This window comes from Dysidea avara, chromosome 4 (genome assembly GCF_963678975.1).
Source record: "Dysidea avara chromosome 4, odDysAvar1.4, whole genome shotgun sequence".
Lineage (NCBI taxonomy): Eukaryota > Metazoa > Porifera > Demospongiae > Dictyoceratida > Dysideidae > Dysidea > Dysidea avara.
Genome location: NC_089275.1, coordinates 44,157,741 through 44,180,631, shown reverse-complemented (window position 1 = coordinate 44,180,631; position 22,891 = coordinate 44,157,741). Strand labels below are relative to the sequence as shown.

The window sequence follows — 22,891 nt, the reverse complement described above, 5'->3', positions numbered from 1 at the left end:
GTCCTAAGAATTACCGTAATGAGCAATACACGAGTTCAGTAATGACCTAGGTATTATGGCCTGATCTGCAAAAAGGGGTCTTATAACCTTTCCAATTGCATGTACTCGGCAATCCATAACTAGACTTGTGTGTATGGAATTTGGTCACTTTACACTCCTAACATAGCACTATTCCTGGATGTAATTTTAATACAATGGGTTAAACACATGCGAGTTATGACACTTGTCACACTTGAAAATTTGGAAAGGCTATAAGACCCTTTTTCGCAGATCCAGATGATAAGGCTAGATGGCTTCTGTTACCGTAATTAGCTTTTTTTCATTGTAAAATAATTTCTGTATGCAAAATTTGTACAAAAATATCTTGCACAAATTTTTTTATGCAAGATCAAATTACTTTAATAGAGCAGTCATTCAGGTAAATCAAACGAAAATATTTTTACACTAAATTTTGCACAAAAATTAAGCAAATTATGGTAATATACAAGGGCTTCTGTTAGCTTGCTAGGGTTGCTGGATTCTGTTGGTGCTGCTACATATTAAGTTAGTACATAGGTGTCTTTAATACACAGGTTTCACCATAATGACCCTTATTAACACCATTATGTACCATAATATGGATGGATGCTTATTAGGTCACTTAATAAAGACAATCATTGCTATATCATTTTCACCTGTTTTGTCACACTGCATCAATAAACTTTGACACCTTTGGTGGCTAAATCCATAAAGCAACTTTCGGGACTACGTAGCTATAGAGGAGACTAGCTAAGAAGTCAGAGTCATGGGAACTATTTAATCAATAAAAATAAAATCCATCTGTCCTCAAAAAAATAAGAATTACAGCACTGCACAAAGGTATAAAAATAGAAACCTATGACAATGTATACCAGTGCACAAATAATGTACATCAAATGTGTTATGGTATGTGTCATGAAGGACATGTTGGTGATATGTTATCTATGACATGTTCACAGATGTAATTGTGCAGAAAGATTGAGCTGATCCCAGCCAGTGTTATCCCAGTAGTGTCTGCTACACTGGTGGCACCCATTGCAAACTCTCTGTGTTCATCTGATACCTGTATGGGTGTTGGACAATGCATTAAACAGTTAAGGTACAAAAATAATCCCTCAGGACACTTGCCCATGGTCCCCTCTATTAGTGTATACACATTTAGACCCCTGAAATAAGGACATCTTGATAATCAGGACATACTTGTCCATGATCCCATTTGTATTAGTGTACACACATTTAAAAATTAGGAAACCTCACTAATATGGACACTTTAACGTGATCACAAGGTGTTCATATTGGACGCATGGAGCTGGTTTTCTACGATACAATTTATATAATCATTGTACTCACTGATGATGAGAGCTGGTAAAATGCATTGACATAAGTGGCTCCTCCAAGCAGCCCCTCCCACAAGATGATGAAGAAAGTTATCCAAAATGAAGGGATGAATGTGTAGATTGCCTCATAGAACAACAACAGGAAAGTCATTATCTGTATAGCAAAAGAGAACAAGAGCTAGTATACATGTACATTATCATGTAACAAGTCATTATCACATTCAAAATGGTTATTGATATTAGTGATGCACCGATACCGATGCTAGCGATACTGATGCTAGCGATACCGATGCTAGCGATACTGATGCTAGCGATACCGATGCTAGCGATACTGATACTAGCATCGGTATTGGCCCTATTGTGGCGGTATCGGACTTGTATTGGTAAAGCTATAAATGCTCGATACCAACCGATACTTTAAATGACGTCATTTAATTACTTATCAAGATGGCAGCGTACATAGCACATTGAAGGCGGAGTTGAGCAAAAGCTGATATGCGCCATGAATTCCTTAAAAGAAGCCAGCTACTAGCATTATTAGTACAGTGGAAACTGAAGTAAGCCACGAAATAAGATTCATTGAAGCCATAAACTTATCTTTGCATGTAATTGATAGCCACAAAACCAGCAAACTGCAGTTGATGGGATTAGCAAATGAGTTTAGTAAGCTAAATCACTAGCTGTTTCTTGTGAGAAATACCTGTGGGGCAAAGTATCGGTATCGGCCATTTCTGGCCTCAAATGTATCAGTAACGGATCGGTAGTAAAAAAGTGGTATCAGTGCATCACTAATTGATATATACCAGAGCTTCCTCTGAATACATACGGCACTGCTCAAATGTGATGTCATTTTGTAAGCAATTAAAAACTTTGCTAATTGAAAGGCGTGGAACTTATTTTGTTTGCAAGTATTTTCTGAGGATGAATTAATGACATCGTTTCAAGTGAGTGCAAGTGACTAAAGAAGTTAGTAATTGAACGGAATGGCACCTGTTTCATTTGCAAACATTCACCTTTCGTGAATAATCGCAAATGAAATGGATGCCACGCCTTTTTGGCACTCATTAATTAACCCTCTCACCGCCACACGGTGGTTTCGATATATAAACACCCATAGCATCACATTCTTAGTGCTCTGTAACTTCAGTTGAGCGTTTTAGTAGTTCCTGCGCTTATCCTGTAGCAACCACACCCATAAGTGAACGGGAACAGGGATAACCAGTCTCTCATGCACTATCACACAGTTAGATGATGCAATCATGCACTTTTGGAATGTCGATAACAAGCATAGTGATAACGGCACTACTAATGAAGAGAAACAGTAAGGAGAGAGATTATATAGGTTGGAGTGGTGTGTTGCTACTTTTTTACGCCTTGAAACAGTAACCTCGTGTCTGTATGCGCAGACGCACTTGCTCAAATGCTGGAAAACCAGACTTGGTGATCATCGCTTCAACTATAAACAGGTTAGCGATGTTTATTGTGTTATTATAAACAGTTCTAGCCTGTAAAGTTGTGAAATTTCACGTTTGGTTTCATTTAGGTCGATTTTTGCACTTCGAAGTTATATAATGGCTTAGTGGTTGCTGTTGTGTAAACAACAACTTGATAATCGAATTCCTTGTTCTATAGCGAGTAAATTGATATAGAATTATATGGTATGGTACATAAGTTATGGCAGTTCAGAAGAGGTAAATTGGAGGCCTCTGTAAATTTGGCAGTGAGGGGGGTTAATTAAAGAATGTGACACCTGTGAGTATGGAACAAAACGGATGCCATGACCTTCAATTAGAGAGTTCTTTAATCACTCAGACTTCTGCGAAAGGACATTGCATTTAAATAGTACCGTACACTAGTAGTAAGCTAACCTGTAGTATGGTCAACACCCAGAAGTGTTTGATGTGTACTAAGAAGGTTGATGATCGTGATATGACCACCCCAACCTGGTACATCACCTGATACCTGTATAGGAGGAACACAGGTGTTCAGTAATGTCCAACTAGACTATAGTCGGTTCATGTTCACCTGAGCCCTTGTTTACATGGGCCAGCTCTGTGAAGTCCTTAAAATGCCAGAATTGTTAATAATACAAAAGTGCTTTGATATGTGCAATTTGCTATATACGTATCTTATGGTAATTTTACAAGCACTACACAATAGTGTCACGTGCTAACTACGGTGGAGCATCTCTCTATCATGGAAGATTTACGGCTGATAGTTCCGGTCTACATTTACCACAAAAATGGTAAAATGCTATGTAGGACCAAAATCTTGTGTCCATAACATTGAGGTTTCAGAAAGTTGCTAACAGCTGCGACTGTTTAACTGTAATACACAACATTATCACATAGAAATTGGTAACATATTCAGTGTTGGGCAAGTTACTTTGTAGAAGTAACTAGTTACATATTACTTGCAATTGAACTATTTAGTTACAGTTACATATTACCCATAAAATAAAGTAACTATAATAAGTTATAGTTATATCCCGGTACCAGGGTGATATCATTGTTATTACACGAGTCCGAGGCGGAGCCGAGGACGAGTGTAATAACAATGATATCATCCGAGTATACGGGATATAACTATTTTATATCCCGGAGTGCGCAGAAGTTTACGGATAGTAAATTAAGTTCCGGTTTGAGTTCCTGTCACTGTGCTCAAGATTTCATCCGAATTGTGTGGAGATTCTACTTTGTAGCTACAAGAGAGACCTTACATACTGCCTACAAACTGTAGCGAAGGGCGGTGTTATGAAGCAGCGGTTCCAGGTACGATTCGCCTTCGTCAGATTTTGGTATGGTGGTGTCGCGTGGTGTGCAAGAGAAAAATAAAGACCAACAAGTGGCTACCATAGTCCGAGATAGAACGATGAAGCTAGAGGAAGTTAGTTCTTCACCATAGTGACCGTTGGGAGTGATTGCTGGAGCGAAAATCGTCACGGACTATTCTTGACTGCATTTGTTAAACTATCGTATTGGTAACTTGTAGTGTTATTGTGTAAAGGATTAACAGTTTTCTTGTAAGATTTAGCTAGTTTTAAGTGCTGTATTGGTATGTTTTGTATCAATATTTCCTTATTTGGCTCTTTGTTCCATTGGTAAACAATGCCATTCGCGGTTATTATGATGTCACGAAAGAGACTGAGTGGCTCCGCAACAGGGTGATAAGTTAGTTATCACTGGGTGATAACTAATATATCGTACAGTAGCAGCGCCACTCTGTCTAGCTGTATGGTAGTTATAACCCAGCGCGGCACTTTGATACTCCCACGCACTGGGATGTAATATTACATATTATATTACTTTGTGTCCACAGCCTTAAGCAGCCATGTGTGAAACTACCACCTTATCACTTGACATGATTGCGTTGTTGGACAATGTGCAAATCTTGGTTATAAGTAAGAAGCTGGTGAATAAGCTTCATTCAGTAGGCTTCGTTACTTTGTTTTGGCTAGGTGTTACTCAGTGGATCACTAACGAGATTAGTAACTTCGTTACTTGTAGTAATAATATTAGACTCGTTACAGTAACTATATTACTTAGGTAACGCGTTACATTTGCAAGTAAAGTAACTTGAGTTATATTACCTGTTTTTATAGTGTATTTCGTTATATTACTTAGTTACCACAAAAGTAATAATATTACGTAGCACGTTACTTATATAACGCGTTACTCCCAACACTGAACATATTAAATTCTAGCAAAAAATGCTTTCAAGACCCATTATGGGTTTAATGCACAAAGAATTGAAATTGCCAACTGTGATTACAGTATGTAAACTTTCAAAATTAATGAAAATTTAACTCCTCAAAAACTCCAGCCATACAGAGCAGCTATAGCCATACACACGTACCATCTATACTGGGAGTGCTGGTTGAGACACAGTCCTCCAATATGAGTGTTCTCATAGTACAGTTGTTCATACTGATGGGATAGTGTAATAGGATGGACTAAATGATGTCTCTTACCAAGCCCTGGTTGATGAGATATTCTGCCGAGTACACTCCAAATAAGGGCAACATGAACTGGGAAAGGAACTGAGTGGGAAGAGAGATATACAAGATTATGAATAAAATGCAGTACGCATGCACACACTACACACACACACACTACACACACACAGACACACACACACACATTATACATCTACAATTCATACACATAAACACTTAGCCACTATTAGCAAGTACACAGGGCCAGTGGCAACTACAAATGACAGGTCAATGGCTGTAGTCAGAGTTACCACTAATATAGTGTGCACAGAACAAAATGTTTTCAAGGGGGAAGGGGTCCGGGAGGGGGCATGCTCCTCTATAGTACAAGTTGAGCTGGATCCTGAAAAACAGCTAAAAATTATTTTCTCAACAGAGTTAACATTTCAGCCAACCAGACAATTAGTGGTCACAGCAAAGGTAACAACAGACATGTATGGTTTGGCTCCATTGTAATGGACACTACACTTTTATGGCTTCCACACAAGAAATGTACAGTCAAAATTTTGATTGGCTGTAAATATTATGTCACACATTTGAACAAAAAGATTTAAATACTTTTAAGGGGTCAAGCAGTACTACAAATGGCCGCCAAATTTCAAGATTGTATGTAATTGCATCCATGAGTTATTAAATGTTTTGAAGATCCAGTTCAACATAATAATAGTAGCTCTGAGATTGCATCTGGGAGTGTTTACAGACAAAATTGAAGAGTTTCAAGCTCTCAACAATAATACGGTGACTATTCTATTAGAGTATGTTGATCCATACTTTTCAACTGACAAAATCTGCTACAACCCCTACTGTACTGTAGTCGCCAATGTGGTTCCACTGGCCCTGCATTACATACATACATATATGCATGGCTAAAAAGCTGGGCTACGCACATTATCACAACTTTGACAATATATTAAATTTGTGTAGACCACTAAGAATCTCTCACAAGTACACAAAAACACTCACTGGTAGTAGCTTGATCCTCTTGATCAGTAGAGCACGAGCAGTAGTGTACTTCACTCTCCACCTTGACTGGGTATCACCTATAGTATGTATACTGTAGTACTATAGTAGATCCTGAGTTATCCAGTTAATCAAAATTGGAAATGACTGTTCTATTAGAGTATTTTGAGTACAGGTGTATGTTCTATTAGAGTATATCAACATAGCTTTGTATATAAATGTGTGGTCTCCCAGTTATCAAACCAATTCACTTGTCTGAACACTTTTACCATTCCTTAAGATATATTGACCGGATTTGCAAAAAGGGGTCTTCCAATTCTATGAACTTGAAAGACCATAACTTAGGTTTTGAAAAACACAAAGCTGAAACTTTATTCTTCCATTAACCTACGTTGGTACTTATCACTGACCAAATTTCAAATCAATAGCTTATACCAATCTGAAGTTATGAGTCACCAAAGTCAGTAAATTAGATGTGTGTGGAAGACTCCTTTTCGCAAATCCGGTCATATTGTATATACAACCTCGCTGTAACAAATACTTTACAAACTTGTAAATTACAGCATTTTGAACTACTGAAAAACCAACAATCTCTACATTTCTATAAAAGATACTTCTATAGTTTCAACATGTGTATGTATTGCGCACACAGTGGATGATTTTACAGGATAAAGGCAACCATAACTCAACAAGGGGGTTATAATGATTACACTTTCACATCAAAACATTTTCAGGGCATCCAATACCTTCCCATAGAATTGATACAAGAAGCCAACTACACACATATATGGTACTGCTCAAATGCAACGTCCTCTCATGAGAGTGCAATTGATTAAAAAATGGATGTGGAACGAGTTTTGCTTGTGAGTATTCATCCCAAATGAAACAGAAGGAATACTCGCGAGTGAAACGGGTGCCACACCCTTTAATTAGCAAGTCATCTTAATCACTCGCAGTCTTGCAAGACAACGTTGCATTAGAGCAGTACGTACCGTACCTATACTGACACACTACACACACATACCTAAACTACTGGTAACATTGACACTGTCAGAGGCTAAGATAGAGAGTTGTTCTGGTGAGGGAACTCTACTACGACCGGGTTGTGTTGTGGTCCGCTTTGTAAGGATGAAGAAATAACTGCAGAAAAAATAGCAGTGTAAACACTGTGTACCTGTGGGTAAAACAAATCAGAAATTCCTAAGAACAAACTGTGTAAATCTTGTGAAATTCCTATCTAGCCACTCACTTGTAATGCAGTGGGTGCACACTTGATCACAAGATGATTGCTAAATTGTTACTGTAAGGTGTTGACTGCAAATGATGGTGAGAAGGTTCAAATGTTTTTCAGGAGGCATTTCAAAAAAAGTTTTCTTTCACCACAGACATGTTTTTCTTTTCCCAATGTATACACTATGTGGTGTGTGTGTGTGTGTGTGTGTGTGTGTGTGTGTGTGTGTGTGTGTGTGTGTGTGTGTGTGTGTGTGTGTGTGTGTGTGTGTGTGTGTGTGTGTGTGTGCGTGTGTACATGATTGACGTTACATTTATAGCTAGAGTCATGCACAAAGAACATATAGTCCCTCACTTATCACACCCATTACTACACACTCACCTCACAGCTAACAACACTGGTACTACTAGTTGAAGTAGTAGAGCAACTTTAGGAGTGGTGAACTCCAGTAGTGCAGCATATACTAGAGCTCCAGCTACACCAGCAGCACCTAAAGTGTGTGTATAATGAGATGAGTCATGAAAAGTAGGCAAGCCCGGATTTCACATGCCTGGTCACACACACACACACATGCACGCACACATCACACTCACAAAAACACATTCGATCACACTACAGCTGTACATACGTACACAAGTACACAACCTGTTCCTGAAGACCAAGCTGATATAGTTGATTTATCGTAGTAGGAGGTGAGACTAAGAAAAGACAACTCTCCAAGACCTGACCCATAACTTGCACAACAAACACCTACAGGAGATCACATGACCTTGTGATGTAACTACTGAGCAGCAGCAGCAGCAACATACTGACATACTGACTTACCAAGTATTAATATTCCAGTGGTGTTAGCGAAGGCCACAATCACAAAACTTCCCATCGACGCTAGTACACATGAACTGATCCTGATCCTGTATAAAAGTGAAAAGCATGTTGAACACATATACCGATATATACTGTACAAGCTACAACTCTATAAAGTGACCAGATAGGTGTAGAGAAATCACACACATCTAATTTTATGAACTTGGTACACCATAACTTTGTATAAAAGAGGCATGCAAACCAACCATCCATTAAACTTGGTGTACCTACCAAATTGCAAGGCAATATCTTTTCTCACTTTGTAGTTATGAATCAAAGTTGGTTAATTTAATGTGTGTGGAAGAACTCCTTTTGTAAGTTTGGTCACACACATACTCTATAGTGAAACTTCGTCAATAGGACTACTTACGGCACAAAAGGAGTGACTCCATTACTGAGATAGACCTGGAAATGCAACAAAGGCAAGTGTCAGTCCTTCAGCAAACCAAACAGTTAGTTGCTGTAACAATGACTTATTGTACACTAGAATTTAGATAGGCACTGACTATGTCAGGGCCTTGATAGTCTGGTAAAAATATTGCTGTGTAGATTTTGTGTAAAAACTAAAGCTACTGTGCACATTTCACATGAGTGATACCAAGATATTCTAATAGTACAATCACTAATTGTAAAAGTTTCAGCTACAGAGCATATGGCCATTTGTTGGAAAAAATACTGGGAGAGTTACCAAAGAATGTACAGTAGCTAGTGAGAGATAACCAACAATAGAATCAGCCATGGCTTGATAAGATATTATACTGAGATTTGCTGGTTTCTACTTAAAGTCACTACAATAAGTGCACCACAGTAGCTGTAGTTTACTTTCACTTGTACCTTCTATTTTTGCAATACGTATATTTTTTATTAATGTTTAATTCTTTACACACACTTACTGTACTTGCCACAAAGACAGTACACACAGCCAACATTGATGCCTACAAATAGCAATTAAAGAGGGTAGAGTAACTGGTCCACTGCCTGCTCACATTGTTAAGAGGGAATACTGTATTAGTTTTCATATTTTGACATCATAATATATGTGACCGTCTCAGCAAAAACCTGACTTGTTTGCACAAGCATGTGTATTAAGAAAAACAGAATTTAAAAATAATTCGTAATATTATGCATGCTACAAGAAAAAATATGCGCAAGTTTTTATCGGGCCAGTACTCAAAGAAGGAAGACTCAAATCGATTAAAATTATCTACCACCTTATTCGACTGCTCATGGAGAGTTCGAAAATTTTTGTCTCGTTTCTGTAGCCCCAACGGTATGTGTGTCATGTGCATTTTTTTACGATGCAGTAAATGTAAACAAGATCGTCATCATTTCTTCTACTAAACTGCCTTCATATTCATATGCACAGGTGGCTACAGGGTTAACACTATACCTTGGCTGATGTGCTAATCCATGGTGAACATGTTAAGCCAAATTGCAACGTTGTAGACTAATTCAAACGGAAGTTATGGCTGTGAATGTAAGCGCCTGTAGTTTATTTTCAGTATACTCGCTGTACAAATCGATTATCTTGCTCTACCTACTGTCTAGCACTATATGCAAACAAGTTGGTTTTTTGCTGAGACGGTCACATATGTACGTATGGCCACTGGTAACAAGGTGGTTGTATTAACTCAAGGTGGAAAGGACACATGGACTAGCTCCACCGTAAGCTGTCCTCATTGACAAGGTGGCCATTATGTGCTATATACAATACAGTGAAACCTTACTTAGTGGCCACCTCTACAATAAGACCAACTACCTCATTATAGTGACCACTAAGGCACACTTTATGTCCTGAGTAACATGCCTCTTGTTGAGGCTGACCCAATACACTACAGGTGGACCTGCTAATGACGTTTCACTGTACACTACATGCACACTATACACACATACAGACTAACCAGTAAGGAATAGCAGCCATAAACCATGGAGCTGTTGCCTTTATGATCAGTGTAGGTAAAATGTCAGCCAATAGAATGACCTAAAGTAAGAGACACTGACACGTGCACAGCTGTTGTTACACTACTGTATAGCATGCATACACATATGGTGGACAGCAACAAAGGCTGTTTACAAGTAACCAACTGATCCACATGTACGAATGTATTCCTGTCTACATACAAAACTAGACTTGGGTATATGTGACTGGGGACACAAACTGCATCTGGTCACAAAGTAGGTCATATCTCACTAGAACTCCTACAGTTACAGTGGAACCTCAGTTATCTGAACCCCTTGGGACCAGGGGTGGTGCCTAAGTCTGAAAATCCCATATCTCTGAAACTGTGTATAAGCAACTTAAAATAGCATAAAGAAAAAGTGTATCAGTATTTTCAACTACCCCAATAGTACAGTCACAACTCCAATAGATCAGTCATTTCAGTAGTTCAGCTAACCGAGAATCCGGATAGTTGGGATCTGGATAACTGAGGTTCCACTGTAGTAACTAGTATACAATAGCTAAAACAGTTTCAATATGACTATAATGGCACAACGCTATGAAAAATTATGCATTACAATAATTTCAGGAATTAGGTAAATTTTATGCAGTTTTTGCACACTCAGTCACATATATATCTGACACAATTGATTGTGGTATTCAGTATTCACTCACCCCAGTAGAGACCTTGTTACACTCTCGGTGGGGATAGTGTCCAGTGTTGTTCTGTCTCACTCCTTCACAGTAGTCATATTGGAGCTGACAATAGTCAACTGAACTGTTGCTCCCAACCTACGTACAAGGGGGACCGGGGTGAGTGCATATGTAGTCTTCAGACCGTATACATGTAGTGATTAAATAACAAGGGAAGGGTATACATACACTAAATATATAATAACGACATGCTGTAAACACTATACACTATATAGAAGACGTGGCAAACTTTCTAGCAGACCTATTTAAGGAAGGATATCTTTATCGATCGCTGAACTCATACAGGTCAGCTATCTCTGTGCTACACTCAAAGGTGGATGGGTACTTAATAGGTCAACACCCCTTAATTACTAGAATGCTTAAAGGCGTTTTCAATGAAAGACCGCCTGTAGCTAAATACTCAGCCTTCTGGAATGTTGGTGTGGTATTGAGGTATCTGAAAGGATTGGGTGGGAATGGTACATTGTCACTCCGCTTGCTTACAATAAAATCAGCTATGTTGATGGCCTTGACTAGACCAGCTAGGTCAGTGGACTTAAGCAAACTGGACATTAGAGCATGCTCCTTCTCAGAGGCAGGCGTCACCTTCATGGCGCAGCATCTATCTAAACAAAGTAGGGCATCAAAGCCCTTGGCAGATTTCTTTTACCCTAGATATCCAGAGGATCAAAGTATTTGCCCAGTGGTTACACTGCAAGCATACGAAGCCAGAACAATGGAGTTTAGGGCTTGGTCAACAGAGAACAAGAAAACCTTGCTGTTCTTATCCTGGATTGGAATCTTATCCTGGATTGGAAAGCATGACTCAGTGACTGGCAGCACTATAGCCAGATGGCTAAAAACATGCTTGACGGAAGCGGGCATTAATACTGAGATCTTTAAAGCTCACTCAGTCAGGGGGGCATCAAGCTCTACTGCTGCATCTGTTGGAGTAACAACAGCAGACATCTTGAAAGCAGCAGATTGGTCATCAGCAGGAACGTTCCAAAAGTTTTATCTCCGTCCAACCAAGGATTCAGATGACAAACCATCCTTTGGGACAGCAGTTTTGTCATCTGCTCAAGCGTTAAACTTACATGTTTATATTGAGACGGAGCCTTCCGAAATGTACTTTACGAATGGCTCAGGGCACGTAGTGCCTGCATGCTATTAGGAATTACATGAGGAAGGTGAAGTCGATATATCAACATTTTCCCACCCCCCACCCCTTTCTATAGCTAATAATATCTAATCCAAAACAGCCAAGCTGTAAAAAAAGTGTGCGGCCCTCAGAAAGGCTATGGTGAAAAAAGATGTGAAATCCAAGGTGGCGGCCAAGAAATGGCTGTGATGGTAGGTTAATGGTAAAAATTTTAATAACGACAATTCAGGTGAATTTTGTGAAGCGGCACAAAAATTCACCTGAATTGTCGTTATTAAAATTTTTACCATTAACCTACCATCACAGCCATTTCTTGGCCGCCACCTTGGATTTCACATCTTTTTTCACCATAGCCTTTCTGAGGGCCGCACACTTTTTTTACAGCTTGGCTGTTTTGGATCAGATTTCATTTCTTTTTGTATTTGTATACCCCAAAGCCGGCCTATGGCCAGCTTTGGGACTTTTTTAACCTATGTTTATTTTCTTTACTACAGGAAGACGAAAAGATGAAGTAGATGTATATACTTTAAATATTTTATCAGTAAATGTACAAATTATATATATAATGCATATGTGATCGGATTTGCGAAAAGGGGTCTTCCACACACATCCAATTTGCCAACTTTGACAATTGATAACTTCAGATTGGAAAGAGCTATTGTCTTGAAATTTGGGCAGTGGTGATTTCTTTGCAGCTGAACTCTCTACATGATGGTTTCTTTGTAGCTGAACTCTCTACAAGGTAATTTCTTCTAGCTGATCTCTCTACAGCGAGATTTTTTGTAGCTGAACTATCTACAAGGTAACTTCTTCTAGCTGATCTCTCTACAGGGTGATTTGTTTGTAGCTGAATTCTGTATAGGTGATTTGTTTGCAGCTGAGCTCTTTACAGAATGGTTTCTTTGTAGCTGAACTCTCTACAAAGTAACTTCTTCTAACTGATCTTTCTACAGGGTGATTTGTTTGTAGCTGAACTATCTACAAGGTAATTTCTTCTAGCTGATCTCTCTACAAGGTGATTTGTTTGTAGCTGAATTCTTTACAGGTGATTTGTTTGCAGCTGAGCTCTTTACAGAATGGTTTCTTTGTAGTTGAACTCTCTACAAAGTAACTTCTTCTAACTGATCTTTCTACAGGGTGATTTGTTTGTAGCTGAACTATCTACAAGGTAACTTCTTCTAGCTGATCTCTCTACAGGGAGGTTTGTTTGTAGCTGAACTCTCTACAGGTGATTTGTTTGTAGCTGAATTCTGTACAGGTGATTTGTTTGTAGCTGAATTCTGTACAGGTGGTTTCTTTGTAGCTGAACTCTCTAAAAGGTAACTTCTTCTAACTGATCTTTCTACAGGGCAATTTGTTTCTAGAAGAATTTTCTACAGGGTGATTTCTTTGCAGCTAAACTCTCTACATGATGGTTTCTTTGTAGCTGAACTCTCTACAAGGTAATTTCTTCTAGCTGATCTCTCTACAGGGTGATTTGTTTGTAGCTGAACTATCTACAAAGTAACTTCTTCTAGCTGATCTCTCTACAGGATGATTTGCTCGTAGCTGAATTCTGTACAGGTGATTTGTTTGCAGCTGAGCTCTTTACAGAATAGTTTCTTTGTAGCTGAACTCTCTACAAGGTAATTTTTCTAGCTGATGTCTCTACAAGGTAGCTAGTTTGTAGCTGAACTCTCTACGTGGTAGTTTCTTTGTAACTGAACTTTCTACAAGATGACTTCTTCTAGCTGATCTTTCAATAGGGTGATTTGTTTGTAGCTTCACTCTCTACAAGGTAACTTCTTCTAGCTGATCTCTCTACAGGGAGATTTGTTTGTAACTGAACTTTCTAAATGATGGTTTCTTTGTAGCTGAACTCTCTACAAGCTAACTTCTTCTAGCTGATCTCTCTGCATGGTGATTTGTTTGTAGCTGAATTCTGTACAGGTGATTTGTTTGCAGCAGAGCTCTTTACAGAATGGTTTCTTTGTAGCTGAACTCTCTACAAGGTAACTTCTTCTAACTGATCTTTCTACAGGGCAATTTGTTTCTGGCAGAATTTTCTACAGGGTGATTTCTGTGCAGCTGAACTCTCTACATGGTGTTTTCTTTGTAGCTGAACTCTCTACAAGGTAATTTCTTCTAGCTGATCTCTCTACAGGGAGATTTGTTTGTAGCTGAACTATCTACAAGGTAACTTCTTCTAGCTGATGTCTCTACAATGTCACTAGTTTGTAGCTGAGCTCTCTACATGGTGGTTTTTTTGTAACTGAACTCTCTACAAGGTGACCTCTTCTAGCTGATCTTTCTACAGGGTGATTTGTTTGAAGCTGAGCTCTCTACAAGGTAACTTCTTCTAGCTGATCTCTCTACAGGTAGATTTGTTTGTAGCTGAACTCTCTACATGATGGTTTCTTTGTAGCTGAACTCTCTCAAGGTAACTTCTTCTAGCTGATGTCTTTATAGGGTCACTAGTTTGTAGCTGAATTCTCTACATGGTGGTTTCTTTGTAACTGAACTCTCTACAAGGTAACTTTTTCTAGCTCATCTTTCTACAGGGTGATTTGTTTGAAGCTGAACTCTCTACAAGGTAACTTCTTCTAGCTGATCTCTCTACAGGGAGATTTGTTTGTAGCTGAAGTCTCTACATGATGGTTTCTTTGTAGCTGAACTCTCTCAAGGTAACTTCTTCTAGCTGATGTCTCTACAAGGTCACTATGTAGCTGAGCTCTTTACATGATGGTTTTTTTATAACTGAACTCTCTACAAGGTGACCTCTTCTAGCTGATCTTTCTACAGGATGATTTGTTTGAAGCTGAACTCTCTACAAGGTAACTTCTTCTAGCTGATCTCTCTACAGGGAGATTTGTTTGTAGCTGAACTCTCTACATGATGGTTTCTTTGTAGCTGAACTCTCTCAAGGTAACTTCTTCTAGCTGATGTCTTTACAGGGTCACTAGTTTGTAGCTGAATTCTCTACATGGTGGTTTCTTTGTAACTGAACTCTCTACAAGGTAACTTTTCTTGCTCATCCTTCTACAGGGTGATTTATTTGTAGCTGAATTCTGTACAGGTGGTTTGTTTGCAGCTGAGCTCTTTAAAGAATGGTTTCTTTGTAGCTGAACTCTCTACAAGGTAACTTCTTCTAGCTGATGTCTCTACAAGGTCACTAGTTTGTAGCTGAGCTCTCTACATGATGGTTTTTTTGTAACTGAACTCTCTACAAGGTGACCTCTTCTAGCTGATCTTTCTACAGAGTGATTTGTTTGAAGCTGAACTCTCTACAAGGTAACTTCTTCTAGCTGATCTCTCTACAGGGAGATTTGTTTGTAGCTGAACTCTCTACATGATGGTTTCTTTGTAGCTGAACTCTCTGCAAGGTAACTTCTTCTATTGATCTCTCCACAGGGCGATTTGTTTGTAGCTGAACTCTCTACATGGTGGTTTCTTTGTAGCTGAACTCTACAAGGTGAATTTTTCTAGCTGAACTATCTCTTTCCATAGTTGCATGAACTCCATACAAGGTAACTTCTTCTAGCTGATCTCTCTACAGGGTGACTTGTGTGTAGCTGATCTCTATACAGGTTTCTTATTTCTAGCTGATCTCTTGAATTCTCTTCAGGGTGACTGCTCTATTAGAATGACTGCTCTATTAGAGTATCTCGATCTCGCACTTGCTGCATCAAGTTGGATATCGTGTTATAACTCCGTGGCTTTAAGTCTGATTCTTCTACACCATTGATGAGCCTTTCTAAGATGATTACTCCATCTGTACAACGATTTTCAAAGCATTACCCCAAGCGGTTTATCTGGTAGGCGTGGCAAGCAGTCGTTTTTTTATTAGCTAATCTCGATTGCGTAATTGTTACACACTGTTAGTTTTTTCGTTGTATCTTCCTGGTTTTTAACTCGATTTCTTTCAAACCACAAAAGGTTTGAGGTTCAATAGTTAACCTATTGACCCACCGATTTTCAGCTTCTTCCCATACGCGGTTTACCCTGTAGGCGTGACAACATATTGGTGTTATTTTTCGTGAATAATCGCTCATAACTCTTTGCCTGTTTATCGTATTCCAGCCAAAGTTGGTACCGAGATGCGCCTTTATATCCCCCTTCTGTTTGCCAAATTTCAAGGCAATCGGATATGGCGTGCGAGTTTTATAGCAGTTTTTGTAAGTGTGCGACAAGAAAAAGAAAAATAAGAAGAAAAAAAAAACGAAGAAACTGAGCCAATTTTTGAAGTCGCATATCTCGGGAACGCGCGAAGCGATTTCGCTCAAATTTGGAATGTGGAGTGCTGCAGTTGGGGGGCATGTCCACAGCAAAATCGTCTTGTTTCATCAAGGAAGCACAGAGCTACGGAGGTGCGAAAATTGCGTTTTCTTTCTTCCTGTCAATATACTCACGGGTGTTACGCGCCGGCTTCTTGGGCCGCACGACACACTACCGTGTGTCTTGATGTACAGTTTTCTACATACAGGTAATCATTGATGCACATCTCCAGTAGAGTATAGTCCGAGTTGGAAGAGACACGTGGCGGTTTATATAGTCTGGATACCGGAAGAATGACATCATTTTATTTGTTTGTACTCACGTGAACTCTTCAAATTGCTGTGATAGTGCGTAATTGTGCTCATTACAATTGCTGTGATAGCCCTCAAAAAATTTACCGCAAACAACATTTTGGCGTGACTACTACAGTGCTCTCTTGATTATCCAACCCCCTTGGGACCAAACCATGTTCAGATAATCAAAGCCCATTCATTTATATACAGAGCCCTGTTCTAACAGAACATATATCTTAGAGAAAATACTCTAGAGGTGTACCGATTCAACTTTTCTGAGCTTTACCGATACCGATCCGATCTAGGAAATTTATTACTGATATTTTACCGATCTGATATCAGTTATCTAATATGACAACTGATCTTGTACAGGTAGTTCTTAATAGCATTTTATAATCTCTAATTGGTCAATTGCTGATCACAGCATTGCTACTGGAGTCAATACCAATAGTGGTGTGGCCTCAATTACACCACCCAGACAATCAGCACTGACAGCACCAACAAATATTTTAATGCATGCTCCTACCAAGACTTGTAGGCTGTTGTAGCAGAGATTCTAATAGTTTAGTTTATTTGATATGGTGTAGCACTATCCATTGTTTTCCGTCAAGGACCTCTGGTAAGTTCCAGTAATCAAAACAGCCAACTTGAATGTATTTATATGGCTTCTCATAGTTTCAATGGAGAAAATAGCACTATACTTTAGCTTATTTTGTAAATGGAGCAGAGAAATGATAGAAGTTGAAGAAATGGTGATTAGAAAGATCAGTATCATGAATCGGTGGCTTCAACAGAAAATCAGTTCTACCGATTTTGCTCAAATTGTCGAGATCAGCATCGATCTGATACTAGATCGGTATCTCTAAATAGAGCAGCCATGGACAACCAAGTGTTTGGATAATAGAACAAAAAAATTGACGAATAAAGTTTGGTTGATTCGCCAAATTTGATAAACTTACATGTACAGTGCTCCCTCGATTATCCGACTGTCTATACTGGCTGGGTGGTAAAATCACCAAACTTTTATCTGTCAACATGCTTTATATGCTGATTTGCCAAAGTAACACCAAACTTTTTCTTTCACGGCAATTAAACTCATGCGTTGAAATGCACAAGTCCTTGAAATTCACCTCCTTTGTACATGTACTACTACTTGACCCACTACATTCAATTGTGCGGCATATTATTCATGACCAATATTTCATCACACATTTCCAATGAAGAAGCCACCATAAAATACAGCCTTTCCTGAACTTGTTATGGAGTCAAACTGCACCTTTATTTTCACCTCTAATCATCTGGTTGTCTGAAATGCTATTTTCTACATAGAGAAAAACCCTTGTTTCTTTTTTAGCTGGAAATCTTATTAAGGTTGTCCTTTGCAATTTAAAACCATAAAAAGATCAATATACTCTAATAGAATGCTCAAATACCCTAACAGAGCAGTCAAAGTACTTCATCCAGGGAAGGTACACACTCACCCTACCAGAGGAAGCTGAATAGCTCATTTACAAGCTATTGAATTTAAACTATTATACAAGCTATTGATATTTTTGCGAGGTGAGAGGGGTGGATAGGCTATAGACAATTTCAGGACCTGAGTCAGACACTTGGTCTGCCCGGTGCAACGCATGGTGTATGCACAACATAAAGCCCTCTTGTTGGCTTGCATGGTCAGCACATACACACCACACACACACACACACACACACACACACACACACACACACACACACACACACACACACACACACACACACACACACACACACACACACACACACACACACACACACACACACACACACACACACACACACACACACACACACACACACACACACACACACACACCTCTTGACTGGAGACCTTCATCCCTGCCTCCACAGTATCCATCCACTCAGCAATGGGTAGCCTAATTACAAACAATTAATAAGCCAAATGAGTGAACACCACCAAGGAAGGTGGACATGGCCACAGACAATAATAGTAATCTCCTTGCTCCATCCCCTCCTGCACTGTAACTGTATGCATAGTGTAAACCACATTGTTGAATCCAATGCAAGGGAACTGCGACACTGTTTATTGGTCAGGGCTAGGGGTGCTGCCATTAGCCACACCTCCACCAACACACACACACACACACACACACACACACACACAAAAACACACTTACAGTATGTGAAGTACTTTTATCCACTTTACTAAGAATATCAAATGCAGCACTCAACATCACAACATAAGGAAAATTGTTGCACAGACCAATCAGCCTAATACACAGAGTACATAACGATGTAAAAACAATAGTATAAAATTAATACATTATGCTAAGTACTGTATTGCCTTGAATTATGGCCGGTCTCATATAAACGCCTGGTCCCGTTTAGTCACTGGGGGTATACAGCATCATAATAAAAATAAACACCGGGTCTCAAATAAATACTGGGTCTCAAATAAATGTCTAGTGCAGTCATTACTTTCAACAATTCCGGGAGGTGTTATAAAAGATGAAGCAAAGAGAACGTTTTACAGAGTTCCATTTAAGCCTGAATCTGTGATATATGCTGAGGGAAACATCAAGGAGAGCCCAAGAGAGTACAACACCAAGGTATGAAGTTGACTCGTAAATGCTGATCAGGTATATAAACGACAGTCTCATATAGTCTCAGGTCTCATTTAGTAGCTGGGGTAAAAAGTTGCTTGAAGGAAATAAACGCCCAGGCCATAATTCAAGACAATACGGTACTGTAAAAAACATCACTGTCAAAATTCTTTGTCATTGAGCATCAACAACAAATTTTTAAAATTATTATAGGAATAGCAATTCACAATAATATTGGTATTACGCATGAGGAATTACTTCAGTACAATTGCGAGGAGCCTGTTAACGCCAGCTGGCCTAGTGGGATTACTAGGCCAGGCTAGCAAGGTATTGTTATTCATTAATCGGATGCAGCAGAGCAGCTGACATAGTGTGTTTACACTAGATCCCTAGCATGGCATAGTATGGCACTAGCACGAAACACATAGCAAGTGCAGATGTGGCAGCTACCTCTTTTCAAATGTACATGATAATCCAACTTTTGACATCATTTTGCTTCTGTTCACTACACTGTGTTTTAAGCAATAAACTTTCATCACTTTACAAATATGTTAAATTGAACTTTCATCAACTAATATTTTTCAACTCAAAAAATTGTCATACATCAACTATTGTACAGCCATAGTATAAATCTATCACAATGTTGATACTTACCAAAAGCCTACAACATTTCTGGCCTTTGTGATGTTGCATCTGGTATCACTCCGGTCACTGTTTCTGCTGCTGCTGCTGCTGCTGCTACGCTCACGTGGCAAAAACTCAACTGTCTCACTAACTACATGAAAACAGACACTTTAAGTGATTATAAATAAGACTTCAGCTGGAGACCTGATCAAGTCATTGTGTAGAAAAGGTTGTCTGTTTAAAATGATCATTGCAAAATGTGCTGTTTGTGTATAACATGACCCAAGTGAAAACTGCATTATACCGTATGGAGGGAAACTCTGGCGGGAGTAAACTTTGGCGAATAGCAAGTTAAACTGCATTTGGCAAAATAAACTTTGGTGAATTCAAGCTCAATGTTTGGCTACAAAGATGCTAATCTAAGGCGCTATGAGTAATTGGTGTGTTAAACTTTGGCAAAATTTGTAGCAAATTCGCCAACGGTTTCCCCCGCCAAAGTTTCCTTCTATATGGTATGACCAAGCAAAGCAGTCCTTAATCAAGATACCTTGATTATCAAGGTGTCTTGATTTTCCAGGTCAGTTTATGTACTAAGAAACACCTTGGGACTTTAACTAAGTGTCTGGATTATGTAGGTGTCCTCAAGTGTTTAGTTCCAGTGTAATACGACCAACCAATAGTCTCCTGATTATCAAGGTGTGCCCTGATTTTTCAGGGTCTCTATTAATATTATTACAATCGAATCCAATGTAATAACTTGTGTTACAGAGAACACAGGCAGACAACATGGGGTCTAAAGATTTCTTTGTAGATGTGTCTTTGCAGCTGACACGTTATGGTGTAAAGAATGCAGTGACTAGTTAAAAACTATGCACCTATCATTGTCAAGCCCCACCTACCCCAGATCAGGTGGGGTATGGTGAAAAATTCTCAACTGACCCTAGTCTGGCGCTGCCCGCCCCTTCGCAAAAAGTAAGGGTCTGGTGAAATACAAATACCTAATCATTTCAAAAGGAATTCAATTAGACAGCGCACGTAATGCTTGTTACGTCAGATGATTGCACTTCAATTCGAACAAAAGCATTGTGTTGCCAAGGCGATTTCTGTGTGAACGTCATTGGCATGTACTAATTGACTAGCGCCGAATCTGGGCGCTAGAAATGATTTAGTATCTGTATTTCACCAGACCCTTACTTTATGCGAAGGGGCGGGCGGCGCCAGACTAAACTAGGCATTCCAGTATCCGAGATTTTTAAATAAAAAAATTCTCCGTATATTCCCCAATAGAACCCTGGCACAAAATGACAACTCGTGTTTAACTTGGGATTGCTCCGTCGTCCGAGCTCCAATGAAGATGAAAATCGCTGTGGGGTTTGTCTACACGCTGATCATCATGAAAATCTTAGTTTTGTCGTGCGCGTTACATATAAGTAAGTTTTGTGTTGTTTTGTAATCTTTTCAAGCCTTGTAATGTATGTAGAATACTTTAAAACTTTTAAAAACGTACTGTCGGGTGGAAGGTAGTCACTGGTGCTTACTTTAAAGTGCGTAGTTACTTCACTCGGGTTAGCGATTTTCAGCTCCAGAGCAATTTTCTGATGGCTGTGTCATCAGCTCAAAAGTATAAACCACTTCAAAGTTGGCATAACAATGCCATAATTGAAACTACAACCCCACCTTAGGTATTGTTGCATCATTGTGGCACCTCCACTATAGTTGTTTACCTTTATAAGTTGCTAATTTGATGTTTTTACCAACTTGAGATAGCCACTTGCCTATGGGTATACACCATTGTATTGAGAAGTGTGCAGTAGGTGAAACATATTTGCTCACCACAAAGCATACAAAGATCGCTGAGATCCAAGAAGACCTGAAGTTACTCTCATTACATGTACAAACTTGCAGCTAGAAGCAACTGCAGTTTCAAGATAGTCCAGATTGCTAGATGGCTTCCTGATTCAATTGTGCCATTTTCCCCTGTAAAATGTATGGGGAGGCCCGGAGAAAAAATGTACCTTTTTTTCAGTTTTTAAGCACTGTGCATGCCAAAGAAGCTAATTCCAACCCAACAAACTATATATTTCTGAGATCAACAATCAATACTCTATCTATTGAGCATATAAAAAGCCAGTTTTTCCAAAATTTTAAAATCGGTCTGGAATGCCTAACTAAACTGACCCCTGGGCCAACTTCCGAGCATAGATAATATATACCTTTCCGAGTTACAAGTCCCCTACCATTATTAATTAAATATAGTTACCTACACATGCCTACTTTGGGGACGGGTTTGGGTAATGAAACCTGCAAGGGGGTGACACACAGGCACTCATTGTAGGTAGATCTGCGACCACAGTCAAAGTCTAAGTCAAAGGTCAAGGCCACCAAAATCGTGCCAATTCAACGGTCAAGGGTAAAAGCTTCCAACCCACAATCGAAAAGTGCTGAAATATCGTTGCTAAGTCACTGGTCAAAGGTCGAAAAAGCCTCTTAGTCACAGGTCAGAGCGAAATTTCGGCCAGTCAAGACTTTGACCGCGGTCGCAGATCTCCCTACAGCGCGTACCTACGTGACACCCCCTTGAACTGGGCGTTACATTGTCACTGTACTACCACGTGGACCCTGATCCGCTATATATATATCTGTACAACAAGTCTCACCTTCCATCTCAGTAATTGTAAAGTCGGTAGTGTCTTCACTTTCCTCCGCCATACTGCTTCTACGTTACATAGAAAATAGGGTAGGTATTAAATAGAGATCTGTCATATCCGGAGCTTACGGAATGAAACGCGGCCGACCGCTTTATTAGAGGATTTAAAAATTATGCGAACCATTGCATGTTGCGGGAGATTCGAGGGGGTAAGTCACCACTGGGTCTGGGATTTTCTTTCTGCATTCTTCACATTTCATTTACGTTTCGACT

The 22,891-nt window shown here is 39.3% G+C and overlaps 1 protein-coding gene across 3 annotated transcripts; it reads right to left on the bottom strand.

The window, feature by feature from the left end:
* Positions 1-782: 782 nt before the first annotated feature.
* LOC136252308 (battenin-like) lies at positions 783-22,837 on the bottom strand. Of its 3 annotated transcripts, XM_066044717.1 has the most exons (15): positions 22,629-22,789; positions 20,002-20,122; positions 18,922-19,015; positions 11,019-11,135; positions 10,306-10,385; positions 8,366-8,451; positions 8,186-8,290; positions 7,922-8,030; positions 7,334-7,449; positions 6,313-6,389; positions 5,326-5,394; positions 5,211-5,281; positions 3,224-3,317; positions 1,369-1,509; positions 783-1,081 (listed from the first exon to the last, which is right to left on the bottom strand). In XM_066044717.1, exons 1-15 carry the CDS (start codon positions 22,678-22,680, stop codon positions 932-934), a joined length of 1,482 nt encoding a protein of 493 aa, XP_065900789.1. In that variant the 5' UTR covers positions 22,681-22,789; the 3' UTR covers positions 783-931. The 3 variants fall into 3 exon arrangements, with proteins under 3 accessions (XP_065900789.1, XP_065900790.1, XP_065900791.1); XM_066044718.1 differs by lacking the exon at positions 20,002-20,122 and having other exon boundaries at positions 22,629-22,733; XM_066044719.1 differs by lacking the exons at positions 783-1,081; positions 1,369-1,509 and adding an exon at positions 1,516-3,171 and having other exon boundaries at positions 22,629-22,837.
* Between the last annotated feature and the right edge of the window lie 54 nt (positions 22,838-22,891).

What these genes read in the sequence shown, in the direction of transcription:
- LOC136252308 (XM_066044717.1), bottom strand. Translation starts at nt 22,680, where the DNA reads ATGGCGGAGGAAAGTGAAGACACTACCGACTTTACAATTACTGAGATG. An exon ending in ATGGCTGCTATTCCTTACTG is followed by an intron (nt 8,452 to 10,305) that starts GTTAGTCTGTAT and finishes ACTTTTATACAG; the next exon opens with GATCAGGATCAGTTCATGTG. An exon ending in CACTGGAATATTAATACTTG is followed by an intron (nt 8,291 to 8,365) that starts GTAAGTCAGTAT and finishes GATCTCCTGTAG; the next exon opens with GTGTTTGTTGTGCAAGTTAT.